This window comes from Puntigrus tetrazona, chromosome 1 (assembly GCF_018831695.1).
Source record: "Puntigrus tetrazona isolate hp1 chromosome 1, ASM1883169v1, whole genome shotgun sequence".
Classification (NCBI taxonomy): domain Eukaryota; kingdom Metazoa; phylum Chordata; class Actinopteri; order Cypriniformes; family Cyprinidae; genus Puntigrus; species Puntigrus tetrazona.
This window is the reverse complement of record NC_056699.1, coordinates 28,942,471-28,961,962: the sequence shown is the minus strand read 5'-3', so window position 1 is coordinate 28,961,962 and position 19,492 is coordinate 28,942,471. Positions and strand designations below refer to the sequence as shown.

At 40.9% G+C, this 19,492-nt stretch overlaps 3 protein-coding genes across 3 annotated transcripts; 2 read left to right on the top strand and 1 right to left on the bottom strand.

Annotated features, from left to right (window-relative positions):
* Positions 1 to 112: 112 nt before the first annotated feature.
* Positions 113 to 5,656, top strand: LOC122360916 (basement membrane-specific heparan sulfate proteoglycan core protein-like). Its single transcript, XM_043261792.1, has 9 exons — positions 113 to 269; positions 1,376 to 1,522; positions 1,612 to 1,746; positions 2,339 to 2,511; positions 2,594 to 2,777; positions 3,051 to 3,161; positions 3,236 to 3,304; positions 4,044 to 4,310; positions 5,384 to 5,656. The coding sequence occupies exons 1-9, from the start codon at positions 221 to 223 to the stop codon at positions 5,386 to 5,388; spliced, it is 1,140 nt and encodes a 379-aa protein (XP_043117727.1). The 5' UTR covers positions 113 to 220; the 3' UTR covers positions 5,389 to 5,656.
* A 2,591-nt stretch (positions 5,657 to 8,247) lies between these two features.
* LOC122359017 (oocyte zinc finger protein XlCOF22-like) lies at positions 8,248 to 14,758 on the bottom strand. The gene is made up of 4 exons (XM_043259149.1): positions 14,730 to 14,758; positions 13,099 to 13,266; positions 10,282 to 10,879; positions 8,248 to 9,495 (listed from the first exon to the last, which is right to left on the bottom strand). Exons 2-4 carry the CDS (start codon positions 13,264 to 13,266, stop codon positions 8,387 to 8,389), a joined length of 1,875 nt encoding a protein of 624 aa, XP_043115084.1. The 5' UTR covers positions 14,730 to 14,758; the 3' UTR covers positions 8,248 to 8,386.
* Positions 14,759 to 17,352: 2,594 nt separating this feature from the next.
* Positions 17,353 to 18,975, top strand: LOC122324333 (adhesion G protein-coupled receptor E1-like). The gene is made up of 5 exons (XM_043218715.1): positions 17,353 to 17,492; positions 17,604 to 17,747; positions 17,820 to 17,948; positions 18,438 to 18,566; positions 18,662 to 18,975. The coding sequence occupies exons 2-5, from the start codon at positions 17,621 to 17,623 to the stop codon at positions 18,688 to 18,690; spliced, it is 414 nt and encodes a 137-aa protein (XP_043074650.1). The 5' UTR covers positions 17,353 to 17,492; positions 17,604 to 17,620; the 3' UTR covers positions 18,691 to 18,975.
* Positions 18,976 to 19,492: the final 517 nt, after the last annotated feature.

The window sequence follows — 19,492 nt, the reverse complement described above, 5'->3', positions numbered from 1 at the left end:
TGCAGCAGAAGGTATTCCGTGTATGTAGGATTTTTATGTTGTGCGCATAATTTCATCCCACAGAGACACACGTGACCCACAGAGACACAAGAGTTATTGATGCCACACTGAGTGACTAAAACAGATAAGCTGTGTGTGTGTGTGTGTGTGTGTGTGTGTGTGATAAAGAGAGAGAGCAGTGTAAACAGCGATCCAGACAGAAGAAGATCTCCAGTCCATCATGAAGGTCCAGACCGTAGCGCTGCTCCTCTCCGCTGTCCTGCACTCAGGTCAAACTTTCATTTATTAAAAGATTCAATCAGCTCTTAAAAGTGTACCGTTCTACATTTTTACTAATAATTAATCAGATAAACCAGTTTGGGTTTTAAAGCTCAACATATTCTTTGTTTTATTTAGTTTTTAACGCCGCACGTTTTAGTGGTGCTATTTAATATATGACTTGTAACAGAAAAAGAGCATTGATTTGTTGTTTAGCAAAACGGCTGCTTTATTTCTTTGTTTAGTCTTTAGTTCCTGACAGAATGCACAGTGTGAAGATGAAGATGAAATCACACAAAGACTGCAAATACACTCCATTTTGTCTTTTTTTTTACATAAACATTCGAGTCCCAGTCATTTCAGTTGATTTGCAACGGTTTTCATCAAAAATACCAATCTTGTGCTCTCAGTTTCTTCGTGTGTTTGTTGTAAGATCAGTGGAAGAGTAGATCTGCTCTTTAAATGATCATCTGAAAGGCTTTTTTAAAGTCTGCTGTAATTAAAGGTGATCTAATCACATTCACTGGTTTAGTTTTGCTTTACATGTAACACATAATCCACATATGATAATAAATGTAACTGGGATCTGTTTGCAGTTATTATTAAATTCTAAATATCACACAGGAAGCTGCATCTGAATATTTTCCGTAAATATGAACAATATGAAGGTATTGCTTTGCCTGTTTTTGTTGTGCACCACCAAGCCGTTCTTTAAATAAGGAATTGTTAGATGCTATGCAAAGATTTGATTTGATTAGATTTTTTACTCTGCATCATAGCTATTTCATGATTTTAAATCTTGCTTTACATTAAAGTTGAAGTGTGGAAGGATTTGGAAAGTCTGGCAGTAATCAGTGTTCTGATTTGACTTAGAAAAGCAATCAAAAAGCAATCAGATGTAATGAGTTACTTTAACAAGGCTTCACTGCTTGTTGTATTTAAATAGAGTAACTAGCAATCTGTCAACAATCACATGTCCCGAGTGTTTGTCATCCTAAAAGCGGGATGTGAGGAGTTTTCGGTCGGGTTTGTTTCGGCGAGATCTTCTCAAACACGTCCCGTAGCTTACAGTGCAGTGTTCGGGCGGTTGTCTGAAGCTCCGGTGTTGTTTGCTCAGTGTGGGGTCAGAGTCCTGTGGTGACCGTCCGGCCGCGGGCGGCTGCCGTTAAACCCGGCGAGGCGGTCAGCTTCCACTGCCGTGTGACCGGCGGCTCCCAGCCCGTCCAGCTGGAGTGGAGGAGGACCAACAGCCAGCCGCTGGGAGGTGAGCTCACTTCATCAGCCCGTTCCCTGGAGGCCAAACACGGAGCAGATGCTCCTCGGACCTCGTCTTACGTGTTTGTTCTGTCACAGATAACGTGAAGCTTGGACCTGATGGTGCCGTGCTGACCATCGCTAGCGTCCGTCTCGGGGACCAGGGCGGGTACCGCTGCATCGCCACCAACGCTCAGGGCAAAGGGATGACCACGGCGTCTCTGAACATCAGACGTGAGTCTCTCACTGCTCCACCAGCATCGGCACCGATAAAAACACTTCTGGGAAAACATGTTTAATCGAGAATATTATGATATTTGTGATCCACTCAGCTAAATTGTTTCAGTATGTGTGTGGGTGATGAACCCAAAGTGATAAATGCTCTTTAGGAGCAAATGAATCGGAATAAAACTAATCTAAACTGCATAACGTGATTTAAAGCTGTGAATTCTTCAGAGCTAAATGGGTGGTGGTTAGGGTTTCCAAGTCCTCGGTTTTACCGCAGATGCAGGCTGCTTTTAAGCTGTTGAGTTCCTTCACCGGGTTTAACATTTACCATAAAGTACATTTGGCTGAAATGCTTGGACTGAGATAATTAATATTCTGTCAGTGATACAACTGTTAGATGTTGTGAAGTAAGACCACTAGTTTATGATCACTATGACTGTAAAATATGTACTTTAGGTATATGGATTGCATATTTGAAGATTTGGTTTTCATGATATGGTCACTGGGCTGGGTGTTTTTTGACCGGTCGTGGTGCTGGACTTGATGTGCAGACCTGGCAACCCTGATATGTATCATCTGAGTGTGTTTGTTGATGCAGAGCCTCCGAAGGTGCGTGTGACGCCCGCTGGGCCGCTGTCGGTTACCGCCGGCGACAGCGTGACTCTGGAGTGCAGCGTCACAGGGAAGCCCCGCCCCTCCATCAGCTGGATCAAACAGGGAAGCGATACGGCGCTCGTCTCCACGACAACAGAAGCTACAGCATCCCTACAGGTGCTCTAGGGTTCACTGATTCAGTGTCACCGCTTCCTGTCTGACCTGTGAATCTCAACACTTCTCCACTCCTCCACTAAAGGTGACAGTGATGTCAGCCGAGGATGTCGGGGTGTTTGTGTGCCGCGCTCAGAGCAGGGAGGGGCTTGCTGAGGGGCAGGTGGAGCTTACGCTGAAGGGCGGGGCGTTTCCTCAGGCCTCGGTAACAGAAACAGATCTGACAGCCGTCGAGGGACAGAGCGTCACCATGCACTGCCACGCCAGCGGTAAACACACACACACACACACACACACGCATACACGCTCAAGCACATGCACACACATTCACATGCATGCACACACACACACACACACACACACTCATTGCTCACTATCGCTCACATCTGATTTTGTGAACAGCACAGATTTATCAGTCAGTGGACGACACTGTTTTAGCCAATCAGAAACAGTCTTCGGACTGGAGGGCGGGGTTAGCTACACAGCTCCCAGCAGTCTGTTAAAGCGCTGTTCAGAGTGATATGTCCCTCTGGTTCTCGCAGGTTCACCCGCTCCAGTCATCTCCTGGTCGAAGCTGCGGGCGCCGTTGCCGTGGCAACACAAAGCGCACGGCGGGGTTCTGACGCTCAGTCACGTGGGTCGACAGGACTCAGGTACAGCTGGGAGAGTCGGAAACACTGTGTCTAATGTTCCCTTGCCCTCCACTGACTCTGTGTCTCCGTGTCAGGACAGTACATCTGTAACGCCACCAACGCCCTGGGCTTCAGCGAGGCCTACGTGCAGCTGGAGGTGGACTGTGAGTGACAGGAACACGCTCTTATCTCTGCTGACCTTTGCATTCGGGTCCGAGCCGCGAGCGGGTCACGGGTCGGTGATAGACGTTGACTTCGTAGGACGGCTGCGGTCACTGGACTTCGCTCGTGTTCTTAGAACATGAAAGCAATCATGCGGTCAAATCACACCACCAAAAAAAGTTCATAAATAATAAAGCCGCTTTTAAGACATTGATAACTTTTTTAATGATAATTAGATTTTTAGCAAATTAAAATGACACGCTAGTATTATCAAAGTACATATTTTTATCACAATTAAACCGTTTTTAAATACATTTTAAAAATATAATTTTTAAATAAAAATATTGTTGTGACTCTTTATGGTTGTTAGTGACCATGCAAAAAGTGAAATATCTTACCTATTGAAGTGACTTTTTTAAATAAATTAATTATTTGAGTGAAAGTGGCCGGTGTGGTGACCCATACCTGGATTTTGTGCTCTGCATTTAACCCATCCAGAGTGCGCACACAATTTTGTGCAATATCATATTAATTTGTATTTAAATTACCGTATTAAACTTTGGTTCACGCTTATTATATTTTCAAAAATGCATTACAAAGTTTTAATTTATGCTTATTATTTTTCAATCCGTGACGTTTTCAATCTTGTGCGATATATTTTTACTTGTATTTTCAAATGTAGTTTTTAGGCTTGCTTTCTTTTTCATCATGAGATTAACCCGTTGCCCCCCTCCTCATCAGCTCCTCCCTACGCCACCACGCTGACGGAAGAGACCGTCGCGCGCCCCGGAGACGCCTTGCGCCTGCAGTGCCTCGCTCACGGAACTCATCCAATCCGCTTCCGCTGGACGCGTGTGGGCGGGGCCTCCATGTCGCCGGGGGCGGAGTCCACCAAAGACGGCCTGCTGAAGATCGCGCAGCTCAGAGTGACGGACAGCGGCACATATAAGTGTGTGGCGACCAATCACGTGGGCTCCAGTGAAGCGCTGACAAAGGTCACTGTGAGAGGTGAGTCAAAGTCAAATAAAACACATTCGTCTCGTCCAAGCATCCACAGGCCAGGTCTATTTACTCTGTAAAACACTACTTAATTAGAAGCGCCGCCAATTAATTTAAATAAAAGCGTAAACACATTAACATTTACAGCACTGTGAGTGTGTTCCTTCATGTAAGTAAAAGTTCAAGGCAAACTTGTGTTCTTCAAGCTACTTCGGTCAAATACAGGAAAGTACAGAAGCTGATTTCTGCCACGATTTTCCTCAGAGTTGTTAGATATAAAGTTGCAATTAAAAGAATAAAAAGTTATAAAGTTCCACTCAAAATTGTGCATCAGTTGATATCTCGCAAAAGTTTTTGTATCACACAATTCAACACAAAAAGTCAGAATTGTGACTTTATATCACGACTGTGAGGTTATATCTCACAATTCGAACACTGCGAGTTTATATTTCATAATTATGAAAAAAAATTATTTAGCAGCGGAAACATGCTTCATAGACATCATATACTGTAAGTAGTCAAGGATGGGGATTTGGACGAGGGGATTGTCTTAGTAGAAGGAGACCAGAGGGTCTGGATTACTTACTACTGGAGAAACATGGATCGTGTGCCTTTTAGAACCAATCACATTGCGGTCTAGACATCATTAAATTACAGTCAGAGATTTGCGACAATCAATTGCGGATTTTGCAAATAGCATAGAAATGAGCGCCATAAAACTGGATCCCACCCAAATGCTACTCAAAACCAGTCCGGTCATGTTTCGAGGGGATGTTTCACAATAAAAACATAGCTTTAGTTGGCATAAATACAAGTTTTGTTTTTTTTTACCGGGGTTTTTATGGTAAAAGTGGCATTCCAGGGGATAAATATCACTCTCCAAGAAAACCACAGAGTCTGCAACACCTACTGTAAACCGAAGCATTAGCCGTCACGCTTTTTAGAGTAAAGGTTGTACGCAAATGTTGTTTGCGGCTGTAGGCACTTTGGAAATCACTAGCACTCAATTAAGTGTTTGAAATAATAGTGTTTATGTCATTAAATCCTCAGTTCTTCTCTCTCTGCTTTTTTCCTCCCAACAGCTTAATCACAGACCTGCTTGCTGATTGTAAAAATCTACCCATTAATTACGAGGACAAAAGAGGCTTCAGACCTACAAGATGATGAAGCTCAGAGACCAAACAAATGTTGAGTTTCGCAATGGTGTTCAGAACATCAAAAAATAGTTCAATTTTTTTTATATTCTGCTATTGTGATTATTTCTGAAATAGCACAATGGAAAAATGCTTTCACTTTGGCATTCAAATCAAATGCGTAATAAAACATTGTGTGAATAAATGTGTAATTACCTTCCAGTGGATCTGCACGAAATTCATTACGTAGAAAATTGCAATAATAATAATAAATGAAAAACCTAAGATTGACAAACATTGAAAGATCTGATCAAATACTAGTCACACTGACAGACTAGGACTAAGTATATATTTTGGTTAAAGGGGTCATGGCGTGGATGTTTTAGATTCTTATTTTAACATGTATATGTTCCTCGAGGTTTAACCAAGTTTGCATCCAGTGGGCGGGGCCTGTGTCGATGTGTGTGTTCGTCAGGAAGCGGTGCTGCAATGATCAGTAAATGACCGAGTGATTTTGCTCTAGAACAGCGCGTCCAAATTGCAGGCTCTGTGATTCGAAAATGGCAACGTCTCAAATTTTTGGATCAATCGTTCAGCCCTACTCTGGAGGCGGTGCTTATGCAAATTACTGGGGCTATCTGAGGTCATCTTGACCTTCAGATCCAAGTGTGCAGCACTGGTCCTCAAAACTGAAGCCGTCGCGCTTCGATCGCCCCCCGGCTGGCAGCGCCCAGTACAGGTCATAAACCTTGCCCTTGATGGGACCTGAGACAAACTAAATAATTAAATTTCACCTAAAATATTTAGTTTTCAAAAATCGTTTTTCATCATTTGGTATGGATTTTATCATGCTGTTGTAAGTTATGATGTTTGTTTTTTTAACAAGTTTGGTTTTAGTTAGTTATGTGATGTTATTAGACGAACACAATACAAAAAATAGGCTCTTTCTCCAACTCCCCCAGAGTTTAAAAAGTTGAGTTTTACCCTTTTTCCTTAGCTTACCCTAGACCTAGCTTAGCATAGATCATTGAATCTAATCAGACCAGAAACATCTCGTTTAAATATGACCGAAGAGTTCCAATATTTTTTCTGTTTAAAACTTGACTATGTACCAAGCCTGATGGAAAATGAGAAGTTGCACTTTTCTAGTCTAATATGATTAGGAACTATACTCTTGTAATACCCCGCAGCTCCTTATAACAGCCAGGTCCTGCTGCTTGCACAGGGAGCGTGTCTTGTAAATTCGGCCTGCTGTGGCCACGGTACGGCAGCAAACTTCCTGATTATTACCCAGGAATGGGACTGATTGATTTTCCGTCAGGCCTAGTCAAAGTTCAACATCATCATGCTTGCATCACCATACTGTTGTGTGCACACGAGTGGCGAAAAATGTGGAATAAAGTAGTTATCTCTGTGCAAAAAATTCTCCCAGCTTCGTATTATTGCAGTTGAGCCACTGATGTCCCTTGGACTACTTTGTTGATAATCTTGGTACTTTCCCAGACATTGAACGTGGAAGTTCCCTTGCTTATGTGAGGGTCATAGAGCCCTCAGATTGTATAAAAAATATCTTAATTTATGTTTGAAGATGAAAGGAACTTCTGACTTTTTTTTGCTAGCTATTTATGCACATCATTGTATACTCATTATTGCGGTGCGGGATAGATTGAGCTTCATACTGAATACTTAAGACTTTTCTTATCTGTTTCAGAATGAATTCATGAGGCATATATATAGGGCTTTATCAACTGTTTACATATATGTGTATATATATATAGGTCTATAATACATTAGATATCGTCTCCCTAAACTTATCTATTTATTGTATTGTTTTCTTTTGTATTTATACACTATATTATCACTAATTTCTTTTTGCACTTTTCCTATGTTGCTGTAACAGAAAAAAAATCCCCATTGTTGGACGAATAAAGGTATATCTAATCTAATATCTAAACTGAGAAAACCGTAAAGCATTGAAAATCGTGTTAATAAAAAAGCTACTGTTTACGACTAGCACTGTTAGTGTAGTAAAACAATGGGATTTCAGAAAAGGCGAGGAGCCAATTAAACGCTTCATTCATAAAAACAGTACACACACACACACACACACTCCCCCCTGAGCGCCAGTCTTCTTCAGCACAGCGCCCCCTGTGGTAGGTTTATAGTTTATCCTGGGTCCAGTCACATGTATAATGGCGTCTGCTGGTATGTGAGGGACTCTACTGGTGGGACTCCTATTGGAAAAATGCATAAACCACACACAAAAAAATTTTTTTTACTGTAAGTAAATTGAGGACTACTCTTAGAGTAGGTTTAATTGATGCGTAACAAAGTTTCTCAAAGTCAGCAGGCCTTATTTATCAGTCTTACATAGAAATGTTAATTTTTTTGCCATATTTGTATTATTCGGTTGTTGAACTATGGGACTTATTGAATATTTGTGTTTGGATCATTTCAATTTGTTCAATTCCTGCTTTATTTCAGTGACTGCTGTAAGAACCTGTTACTGTGATTAAATAACCCACAAACACACACTGATCTGCGCCTTAATAATATATAATTTTCCCAAGCGTCAATGTATATTAAGGCTGTGTGTCTCTGAGGCTAACAGTGGTTTTATTGTTCTTGACTAGTTAGTTCTTTAAACTTGTATTCTAACATTAACCAAAGTTACCAAATTAACCAGATTTTAGCCTGACCCTAACCTACATAGGAAACAGCGATTTTGCACTACAGTAACCATTCACAATATTACTGTATTATTGTCTACAAGAGGAAGAAATGAAGCAAGTCAACCACAAACACCCGAGACAAAACAGTAACACGAGCTATTTTTAATCGCAATGTACCGCATTTAATTTACACAATTACAAGGATTTTCTTACAGCCATAAAGTAATGTTCTGGTAACAACACAAGGTGTTTTTCTCCTAATTAAGGACTAATGATGAAGCTATGATGATTCTGGAGCAGCGTGTTTCTTCTGGTGCGTCTCAAAAAGCCATTTAAAGGCGAATCTCTCGCCGCAGATGGAGCAGCAGAAGGGTTTCTCTCCCGTATGACGTCTTTCGTGGAGATTCTTGGCACTTGCTCGGGTAAAAGTCTTGCCGCAGTGCGAGCATTTAAAAGGTTTTTCTCCTGTATGAGTCCTGCGGTGTATTTTTAAGTCACTCATCTTATAAAAGCTCTTGCCGCAGTCACTGCAGGAGTACGGTCTTTCTCCGGTGTGTGTTCTCTGGTGAAGCCTGTGTGAAGCCGAACTGGCGAAGCTCTTCCCGCAGTCGGAGCACAGGTACGGTCTCTCTCCGGTGTGAATCCGCTCGTGGGTTTTCCGGTGCGTGGGATGATTGAAACGCTTCTCACAGTGCGAGCACTGATACGGTTTGTCGGAGTGCGTTTTTTGGTGGGCCTTCAGAGACGTCGAGTTTTTATAGGTCTTTCCACATTCTCCGCACTGGCACGGCCTCTCGCCGCTGTGCTTCTGAACAGGTTTTCCCGTCCTCTGATCGCTGTGCTCGGCCACTTGTTTCCGCGGCCTCTCGCCGCCGTGCCTGAGCACGTGTTTCTTTAGGTCTGATCTGACGTTGTATCTCTTCTCGCAGTGAGGGCACTGATGCGGTCTCTCGTTGGTGTGCATGAGTAAATGGTTCTTCAGATGCGTTTTCTGGCTGAAGCTCTTCTCGCACTGAGGGCACTGGAACGGCTTTTCGCCGGTGTGCGTCCTCTTGTGAACAGCAAGATTGTGGAAGTTGCGGAAAAGCTTGTTACACACGTCACACGGGACAGACTTCTTCTCGTGGGTCTTCATGTGAGCTCTCATACTGTAAGGAAAGGTGAAAAACACCTTCCCGCACTCTTCGCAGCGAAACTCCTTCTTCTTTTCATGCTTTTTTGAATGACGTTTCCTCTCTTTTAATGTCGGAAAGCTGATGTTGCATTTGTGGCAGGTGTACATCTTCTGTTCTTCGTTTCTTCTCACTAAATGAGCCCGTTTGCTGAACGTCCATCGCTCCTTGGATGTGGAGGCAATTTCTCCATCAGAAGATGTAGCAGTGATTTCATCTGAAAGGAACAAAATCGGCATAAATATCTAACTTCTTTAACTTCTAGGGCTGGACGATCAGTCAAAATAAACCTAAACTTGTGATACGTCTTAATGCTGTTGCTGATGTGCGAAATGTTGCATATGTAATTATTAATTACATAAACACTGTGTACATTTTGAAATACCTGATGCATGCTTTAAAAACGAGACAAGTTTTTAATTTTTCATCTTGCCAACTCTTTTCGTCACGGACCCATATAATAAATAATAACAAATGCATAATTACCAAACTAACATTAAATGAGTTACAAACCTGTTTAATGTTTAATGGGACCTTGTCAAATTGTTATATTATTTAACATCCTATAATTAAATGGATTTCAAAAGTACTGAAATGGTCGCACCACATGGTATTTAATAAAGGAGATTATCTGAAAGTTTTTTTGAATGTTATGATGGAAATATAAATACGAATGCAATTGTATGAAAGATTACAAAACACTTTGAAAATCATGCCAAATAGTATGAATAGAAAACGAATCTGAATAAATCCAAGGTATTTTGATGTCTCCAAAGCGACAGTTATGGCTGGGTTATAATCACAGACGAATCACCTTCAATTACGGACGTGATATTGCCCAGCTTGCTAGTGACCTACAGCTCTGTGTGGTAAAGAGCGCTCCACCTGAAAGCAGCTGATCTGACTTACTGCTAATCATGGAACCAGCTTTAGTGACAAGACACACCTGACAATCAAATACGATTAATTCTGTATATCTGGCCATAAAAGGAAAAAAACATACCTGAAGGAACAAAGTCATCAACATCATTCTGATCTTCGTCATTCTTATTCTGATCACCATCATCACCATTCGGGTCATCCCTATTCTGATCATCATCATCATCATTCCCATTATCATCATCTTCCTCCTCGTTGCTGTGTTCTTCCTCTCTGCTCTGGATCAGGTTCCTGCAGTCCACCAGTTTGACGGAGCACATCTTCAGCGTCTGCTGTTCTCCAGCGTTACAGTCGGAGGTTTGATCGGTGGATTCATGATCCTGAGTGTCAGTATAACAGAGTAAAATGAGGCTGAGCTCTGAGTCCTGTGTGTCTCTGGATCCCTGATCGATGACGTTCCAGACTGGATCCTGAGCTTCTGTCCCATCATCAATTTCAACATCTTCATCACCATTAATCCAATCTTCATCCTGCTCCTCCTCGTCGCTGTGTTGTCGTTCTTCCTCTCTGCTCTGGATCAGGTTCCTGCAGTCCACCAGTTTGACGGAGCACATCTTCAGCGTCTGCTGATCTCCAGCGTTACTGTCGGGGGATTGGTCGGTGGATTCATGATTGTGAGCTTTTGTCCTATGACTTGCACGCACTGATACCTTCTCCAGATCCTAACAAACACATCACAAATAAATATGATTTTAAAAAACCTGTTGATATTAACCTCATTACTCAGCAGTTACCTCTAGTCAGTTGTGGCTGGTTGAAGACGATTTAGTTAAGTGCCACATTAATAAGTTTAGAATACGTCATGGTATGATTCAAAGTTCCAAAATAGTATCTTATGCAATCTGTAGTGCTTATATTGATGACCAGTTGCCATATTTTGCTACCGACTTAATTTGAGAGACACTAACAAAACTTGGTTGGATTGACCTGAAGCATGAAATGTAGTGTGATCTGCTCGAACCTCTCTGTTGAGTTTGTCTCCTCTTTCTCTCAGCTTCTCCTCCAGTGACGCCACCTCTTTCTTCAGCTGACAGATTTCTGTGATCAAATCCTCAATATCCAGCATGGACAGATCAGTTCCTACTGATTTACAGCAGACCACATCCACCTGAGCTTCCATGATCAACATCTGAGGACAAACGGTTTATAATAAACAGACACTGATGTAGAATGTTCATTTATTGTTTTTTAATAAGCAGACGTTTTAGGAGTGCTTGTTTCATTTCAACATTAAACCAGCACAGAGCAGGAATATTGCCAAATATTATATGAATACCAGCTAAATTCTCGCCAAACTGTGAGAACCTTAAAGCGTCTATCATCGAAAATCACCCATGTGTTATTACACATAACGATCACTACATATATCGTGGCTATTGTAGTAAAACAATAGGATATGTGTTGTGTTTACTGTAAAGATCCACGATCATTGTTCATAACGAGAGGACGAGAGAAGGCTTAACTCGAGCTCAATGAAACACAGACACAAAAAATAACAACAACGTGCACATATACAGCTAAAACACATGAATAGGGAAAAACAGACTAAACATCTACCTCCTGTGCGCCAGGCTTTCTTTCTTCTGTGGTTTAATCGGGAGGACTAAAGAAAGTCGTAGCGCCTCCTTCAGACAGAAACCGACATTGTTCGAAAGCTTTGTCTTATTAAAAATACCAAAGTATTTCTGTGGTGTTGCTGACGGATATTCTTACATATCCTGGAGAAAGTATTCAATAAAGACATTTGATATTTCGTCAGCCGCTAAATGATGACAGTTAAGTTTTGAATTACGCGCGTTTGCGGAAAGCGCGCGAATATCAGAGGAGCGCAGTAAAGCTGTGTGTGATTGAAAAAATATGATTATTATTTAATGTAAATGATTTTTAATGTATATGCATCTCACACATAACCCTGGGTTACTATTAATAGCTATAAAGTTCTACAGTTTATATGTGTATTTGAAAATCCTGTCCTCATTTCCAACTGTGCATAAAAATAAGACTGCAATGATTTCTTCAGCAACACATAGCAGCCTATAGTAATCTCTAAAGGACAATCACAGACAATTAGAAATCAAACTTGTATTTTTATTTGCGTTACACTAATTTACACTGACATTGTATTTTATTTTTTGCAATCATTAAATAAGAATGGTCCCAAAACACTGCAAGGTGCTTTTTTTTATTGACTCTCTGGTGTGACTGCGCTCATGTTTTTTCAGATTAGTCGAATGACGGAAACATTTCTCACAGTGTGAACACTGATATCATTTGTCAGAGAGTATTCTTTGGTGTGAGTTCAGAGAAGCTGAGTTAGTAAAAGTTATCCCACATCCACAGCACTGGTACGGTCTCTCGTTGCTGTGCATTAATAGATGGTTCTTCAGACTGATTCCATGTCTGAAGCTCTTCTTGCATTGAGAGCACTGATAAGGCGTCTCATTGGTGTGCGTGAGTAGATGTCTCTTCTGATAAGATCCCTGCCTGAAGCTCTTCTCGCACTGAGGGCACTGATGCAGTCTCTCATCACTGTGTGTGAGATGATGTCTCTTCAGATGACATCCAATGGTGAGGCTCTTCTCGCACTGAGGCCTTTTCACCTGTGTGGACCCTCTGGTGAACAGAGTTTCTGAAAAACTTGTGAAAGTCGTTGCACTGGAGGGGCTTTTCTTCAAATGAGCTCTCATACTATAAAGAGTGGTGAAGAAATCCTTCCCACACCATTCGCAGCGAAACGTGCAGCACTCATATACAGTATATCCAATAAAATCACAGCCTTTTGAAGTTTAAAAGTAAGCTTAAAAGCTTGACAAACACAATCAGTAAAAGTAGCGTTGAGTCCATGTTATCAGCTAAAGATGAAATGAAGATCTGCTCGAACCTCTCTGTTGAGTTTGTCTCCTCTTTCTCTCAGCTTCTCCTCCAGTGACGCCACCTCTTTCTTCAGCTGACAGATTTCTGTGATCAAATCCTCAATATCCAGCATGGACAGATCAGTTCCTACTGATTTACAGCAGACCACATCCACCTGAGCTTCCATGATCAACATCTGAGGACAAACACAGCATGAAACACATTTATATGGTTTAAACTCACTATCATGAACAAGAGCAAACAACTTATAAAAAAAAAGTATAGAATATTTCTGAATAGGTACACATTGAATAATGTTTGGTTTTATTACCCAGAGCTGTTTAAATTATTAAAGACATTCAACCAGGCATTCAACCTGAATTTTTAAAGCTCTTACTATATTTTCTAATGATATAACAACAGGAAGCACACAGCTAAAACATGAACAATGATAAAAGCATTAGACACCGTCGGGTCCAGTCTGTCTTTCTTCAGTGGTTTTCCCGTGAACTAATGAGCTCTTATGACTCCTGTGTGTGTGTGTGTGTGTGTGTGTGTGTGTGTTTCATGTGATCACCATTAGATGGCAATATTGACAGCCATACAAACCAACAGACCAAACTAAATATGGAATGACACACAGCTGTGTGGAATTAAAAAGATTGAAGCACATAAACAAAAGCATGTAAACACCGGAGAACATCAGCAGCAAGATCTGTTCGGTTGGAGAATTTATTTGGAGTGAGTATCTCGATAATTCACCGCTGATGGACGCGTGAGAAATGAGCTGCAGTCGGCCAATTGTCTCGTAACATTTCCGCTGGGTCAGAGTAATAACATTAGTGTCTGGTCCCTTCCTGCCCAAAGGTCACGTCAACTTCATCTTTATCTCCGTCTCTGTTCTTCTCCTCTCATATCTCCGTCTCTCGGATATATAACATTGGCAGCACTTTCTGCTGATATGTGCATTCATTTGTTCACGGCACATCGTGAAAATATTAAAGGCCTTGTCTTGCATTGATTATGTGCTTTTTCCCCCTCTCTCAAAGACACACACCGACGCATGCAATCTGCCGAACCGCTGGAAAGGAAACATCTGCTCATCTGAAATCTCACCCCCTCACTTCAGAGAGAGACATGAAGACAAATAGATGACTGAACACTTAACTTTTACTCTCTCTGAGCCTTTTAGCTTTAATGTGGCAAAGCTTTTTGTAACGAAAATATTCACTGCATTAGTCTGTTAAGAAACGCTTGTTCTGCTCACACACACACACACACACACACACACACGTTTAACTCTAAATAAGGTCACTCTTAACAGTTTGAGTGATATATAAATCTAATACTGACCCAAATCCTGCTTCCGAAGGATGTTTATACCACCAATAACTCTCCTGCTCACAGAGACCGCATTGATTTAATAATAATTATAAAAAATATATATTATTCCTGTGATGCACAGCATCATTACTCCAGTCTTCAGTGTCACATGATCTTCAGAAATCATAATAATATATGATGAAAATCTTTGATGAAATTTGAAACAGAACTTTCTTTTGTAGCATTCTACTTTTCTGTACTGTTATTTTTGATCAATTTCAGGTGTCTTTTCTTAATAGAAACATTAATCTAATTCAGAAAACAAATCTTACCGACCCTAAAATTTAGATCCGTGTCAGCCGTGTTCACAATGGATGGCATGAGAGGAAGGGGAACTGTTAGTCGCTCGTTTCTCAATGTGCCTGAGCAGGAAGTGACTTGGGAGAGTTTCCTATAGGAACAGGTGGAGTGGCTTGGGTTTCCACTGATAATCACATTATAAACATTAAAAAAAGTATTTACCTTAATAACTGTCCCATCTGTTTAACATGGAAACTCAAAAGCCAGAAACGTTACAGTGAGGTTGTGACGCTCATGAATATTTAATGAGGCAGATTCTGTTTATAGTTGTTGCATGTTGCTAAGCAACCCTTTGTGACACTCCAGCTAAGCTGCAGATGCTGCAGTTCTCTAAAAGAATGTTGGCGCCGTGTCACATGATTGATCAACTGTGCGTTACCATGGTTACTGTTTCCGCTCAGACGAACAAAAAAGAGAGGAAGTGAAGGTGGCACTTTGATGCATCGGAGAGTCATTTGTATGCTTTTAAAGAACCCACGCACATAAGGTTACAGGAACAGACCGTTACACAGACAGACAGCATGCGCAGCCGTGGAAAGCTCATACACACATACCCTGCCTGGAACAAACTGTGTTTCCAAAGCACAAATCTTCATATGCTGTTATGTATGTATTTCTGTGTGATTACGTCGTCAATCACCGTTCCTCCAGAAGAGCTGATGAATGTTTCACTTGTTTCATTTACCAAAAAAAAAAAGTTGCATTTGTTTTTCTCTGAACATTCTGAAAAGAAACAACTTTTGAGCAGAAACAGCAAACAGTAACATTAAAAGAATGTTAGATTAACGGCTAGCTAAAAGGTTTCGGGGGGAAAAACATTCCATAAAGGATGCATAAGCACATTTTTACAAACCAAATCACTTTGGATATTCTATTAACTTTACGGGAGAAGCATTTCTGAGCAGCTTCTCTGGGAAAGAGATGGTGAACACACTCTTGTGAGAGAAAGAGAAGCGAAACTTCTTTAAGTTTCAGGTCCACGAGCACATTTACTTCACCTACTATAGAAGAGCCTGAGTCAAAGGACATTTACTTCAGCCACTGCCTGTAATTAGGTGGGATGTTCTTCTTCTGTGCTTTCTGCCTAAAAAGGCTTTGTAGTGGAATAAAGAATGTTTTGTTAAGTTTTTTAGATTTTGACTCAATACGAATGAATATTTTTATAAAAGTGGAGCTCAGAAGGACAGAGGACATGCTCTGTTTGTGCTGTTCATCGGTTCTGTCTGTCAGATCATGTGACGTTTCATCAGAAAGCACAACAGAAGTCAGACACTTGTTGTCTTGATGTCACGAACAGCTCATCAGATGACCCACGATTCTCTGCCTGATAATATATGCATGCTCTTAATGAAACTGAAATCACGTCTTTCTTCCAGATTCTTCCCATGACTGAGTGCACTGTCTAACCAAGCTAGCAAAATACGGTTTAAGTTTGATTTTTAAGTACGTTTTTAAAAAAAAAAAAAAGTTACTTCTGAATGTTCTTTGAACGAATAGAAACGTAGAAAATGTAACGTCCAACTAATGCATGTCAGAAAAACATAAAGCATAATCTTCTTGTTAGGGGTCAAAGGTCAAGAGGAGCTAGAAGAGATCAGATCAGAGATAACATGAATGCTCATATTCTCACTCTGGCCTGCAAGTATCGGAAGTAACAAACATCCTCAGGATGTCTCATCAGTACGAATGCGTGCTCTTATCTGAGTCAGACCACAGCTAGACCCATGTTTCTAGGCTAAACGACTGGAATTTGATATAATCACAAACCAGAGCATAAAAGCATAAGCAGGCAGGAGTCTCGCATCGGTTACGATGTTTCCTGACACACAGCTGAAGTGGACACTTTTGGTCTTTGGTGAGTAGATGCTTCACGGTCTTCATGTGTGTGAAGTGAATATCTTCAAGTTAAAGATAATGTCATACACAAGACGCCGTTTATTCTCTTCGATCTTGTTTCCACATTCTGTGGTTGTTTTTCGTAATGTTGCTCTACGAGTTTCAGGCTCAAGCGTCATCATTTTTTTTTTCGACTGCACTACCTTTGGCGGGAAATGATCCCACACCGTTTGCTGTGGTGAGGACTTTATTGAGTGCACTTCTTCAGTCCCACAATGCACTGCAGTGGACGACTGATGCACGTTGCTTGTCAAAATGAATTTTCACAAATATCAGGTCTTCTGTTCCACGGGCCTTTCTAAATATAATGCATCGGTGCTGCCTACAAGTCATTTTCCCATTTAGGGAATACCCATAATGCACTGCAAAGTTCATGCTAAAATAACTTGAGTGACTTCAATAATGATGATGTTAAAAGAAATATGAATTATTTTGATCTCCAGAAAAGCACCAATGGAAATAGTTTAGTACAATACATTTTTTATCTATTAATAATAATAATAATAATAGATATTTACTTTAATCAGGGTGCTTCTTCCTCATATGCATATTCAAAATTTCCCCCTATTTAAGGCACCAGTAATTCATGCAATTCATCTTCTTAGAAGTCAGGATGTAGGGTCTCTAAAGCAACATTCTGTCTTCACACATACATGCATTTATATTTCTTGTTGTCTTTCAGTGCATCAGAATAACTCTTTCACAACAATCAAGCAGTCAGAGAGTCTGAAGATAATTATACAGATCTTGTTTTGTCTTTTTCCTCATCAGCTCTGTTCCTGGAGTTTAGTGACTCTCATAAATGTGACATTGGACACGAAAGAAGAAACAACAGCTGTATTGGTAAAGATCACTGTATTTGGTTCAGCACAGTGTATCTGTCACACTCTTAAAGGTGAATTGAGGGCATTGTTGTGTAACCTTGTAAAGGTGCTTCTGATGTTTCTCTTACAGATACAGATGAGTGTGTGATGATTCCAGATGTGTGTGGAGCACACGCTCAGTGTTTTAATACACATGGAAGTTACTACTGCACCTGCAATGAAGGCTTTCAGTCAAAAACAGCCAACTTCACAGCAATAACGGGAGAGTGCGAGGGTACGAGAGAGGATTATGGGACATACGACTGATTTAAACACTGTAACTAATATCCACCGCTTCCCCCAACAGATATCAATGAGTGTTTCATGAACACACATGGATGCTCAGATGATAAGGTGTGTATGAACACTTTAGGCTCCTACGAATGCAGGTGTAGAAATGGATACCAGCTCACAAGAACGGACGCAGGATGTGAAGGCGAGTGTCCTCAAAGCATACCATTAAAATCGGTTTCAGAAATGACTTTATTTCAATGCTAGCCTTGTTTTTACTGAAATGGCACATGTATGGTGCCAGCTAGTTGAAGCAGTGCATGAATCCATATCTAAATACCCCCAGCACTGATCAATTCTAGATAACGGATAAAAACATTAAGACATTTTTGTTGCGTCCCCCCCCCAAAGCCCTGGATGATTTCTACCCTGATTATAGCCATCCAAGATCTAAATGATGCGTTTAGCATTTTTAAGCATGCATAATAAGTTGACAGAATGGGATCTTGCCGGCAGCTCAGTACTGTTAATGATGGACTTTGTTTGGGATGAAACAGCAGCTCGCTGTACTCAATTCTACACTTCTCCGCATGATTATAACAGGACTTTGCATGCAGTTAGCGTTAACCGTTACCGCTAATGTCTTCACATTGCATTAAAACTTGTCTGATATTAAGGTGGATATCTCTCTCAGATATCGACGAGTGTTCAGATCCAGATGTTTGTGGCGCAAACGCGGACTGCGACAATCATCCCGGCAGCTACAGCTGCAGATGTCACCAGGGTTACAGTAACTATGGCAACGACCAGTCAGAATGCAGTGGTGAGTATTCAGTGCTTGTTCTGCTGAAGCTGCTAATGCATGCTTAAAATGAAATATTTCTTAATACAGGCATTATATTCTGTTTTCGTGCACAGAGACGCGTTTCTGTCTGACTGATGAATAAACGTCTCATTGGCCCATGATGTCATCAGCTTTCTGGAGAACGGATCAGCTGTTATTTTGATTATTTCATGTTTGAATGACCACTTCCTCTTTTTTCTTCACCAATATAATTCAGAAAGCGACCTTTTTGTGTGGTTCTTTTTTTGGTGCGTAGCTCTCTGTCATTTCATTTCGAATGTGCTTTACTTACACGACAAATCTGACGAATCTCTGTTTCTATAGGCTTGTTGTAAGACTTGAAATGCTAAAACCAGTGGTGAAGATGTAGGCTAGCAGATGATGAACGCTCTTCATACATCAAATAAATATCAACAAAACATCAGCTGATGCTTCCGGCTTTACATGCCATTCCATGTGTGTTTAGTCTGCTTCTCTTCTCCACACACACACACACACACACACACACACACACACACACACAGAGAGAGAGAGAGAGAGGCCAGCCAAGTGATTGATTTAATAATTATTTAAAATAAGTTAAAATTCTGTGTCTTTCTTTCTGACCTTTCCCATGACCCAGTGCTTTGTGTGTGTGTAGGGAATACAACATCATTTCCCAACAGTCCGTCACAACAGTAGAGTGTGTGTGTGTGTGTGTGTGTGTGTGTGTGTGTGTGTGTGTGTGTGTGTGTGTGTGTGTGTGTGTGAGAGCACTGTAATTTGAGTCCACAGTAGCCCATTTATAGAGACCGTGTGTGAATATTCCGCTATAATGGTGCTCATATTCTCAGTTTGACCTGAAAGTCAGATCCGAACTGGCAGCTTGTTCATATATTATATAAACAGAACAGTAACATATATTT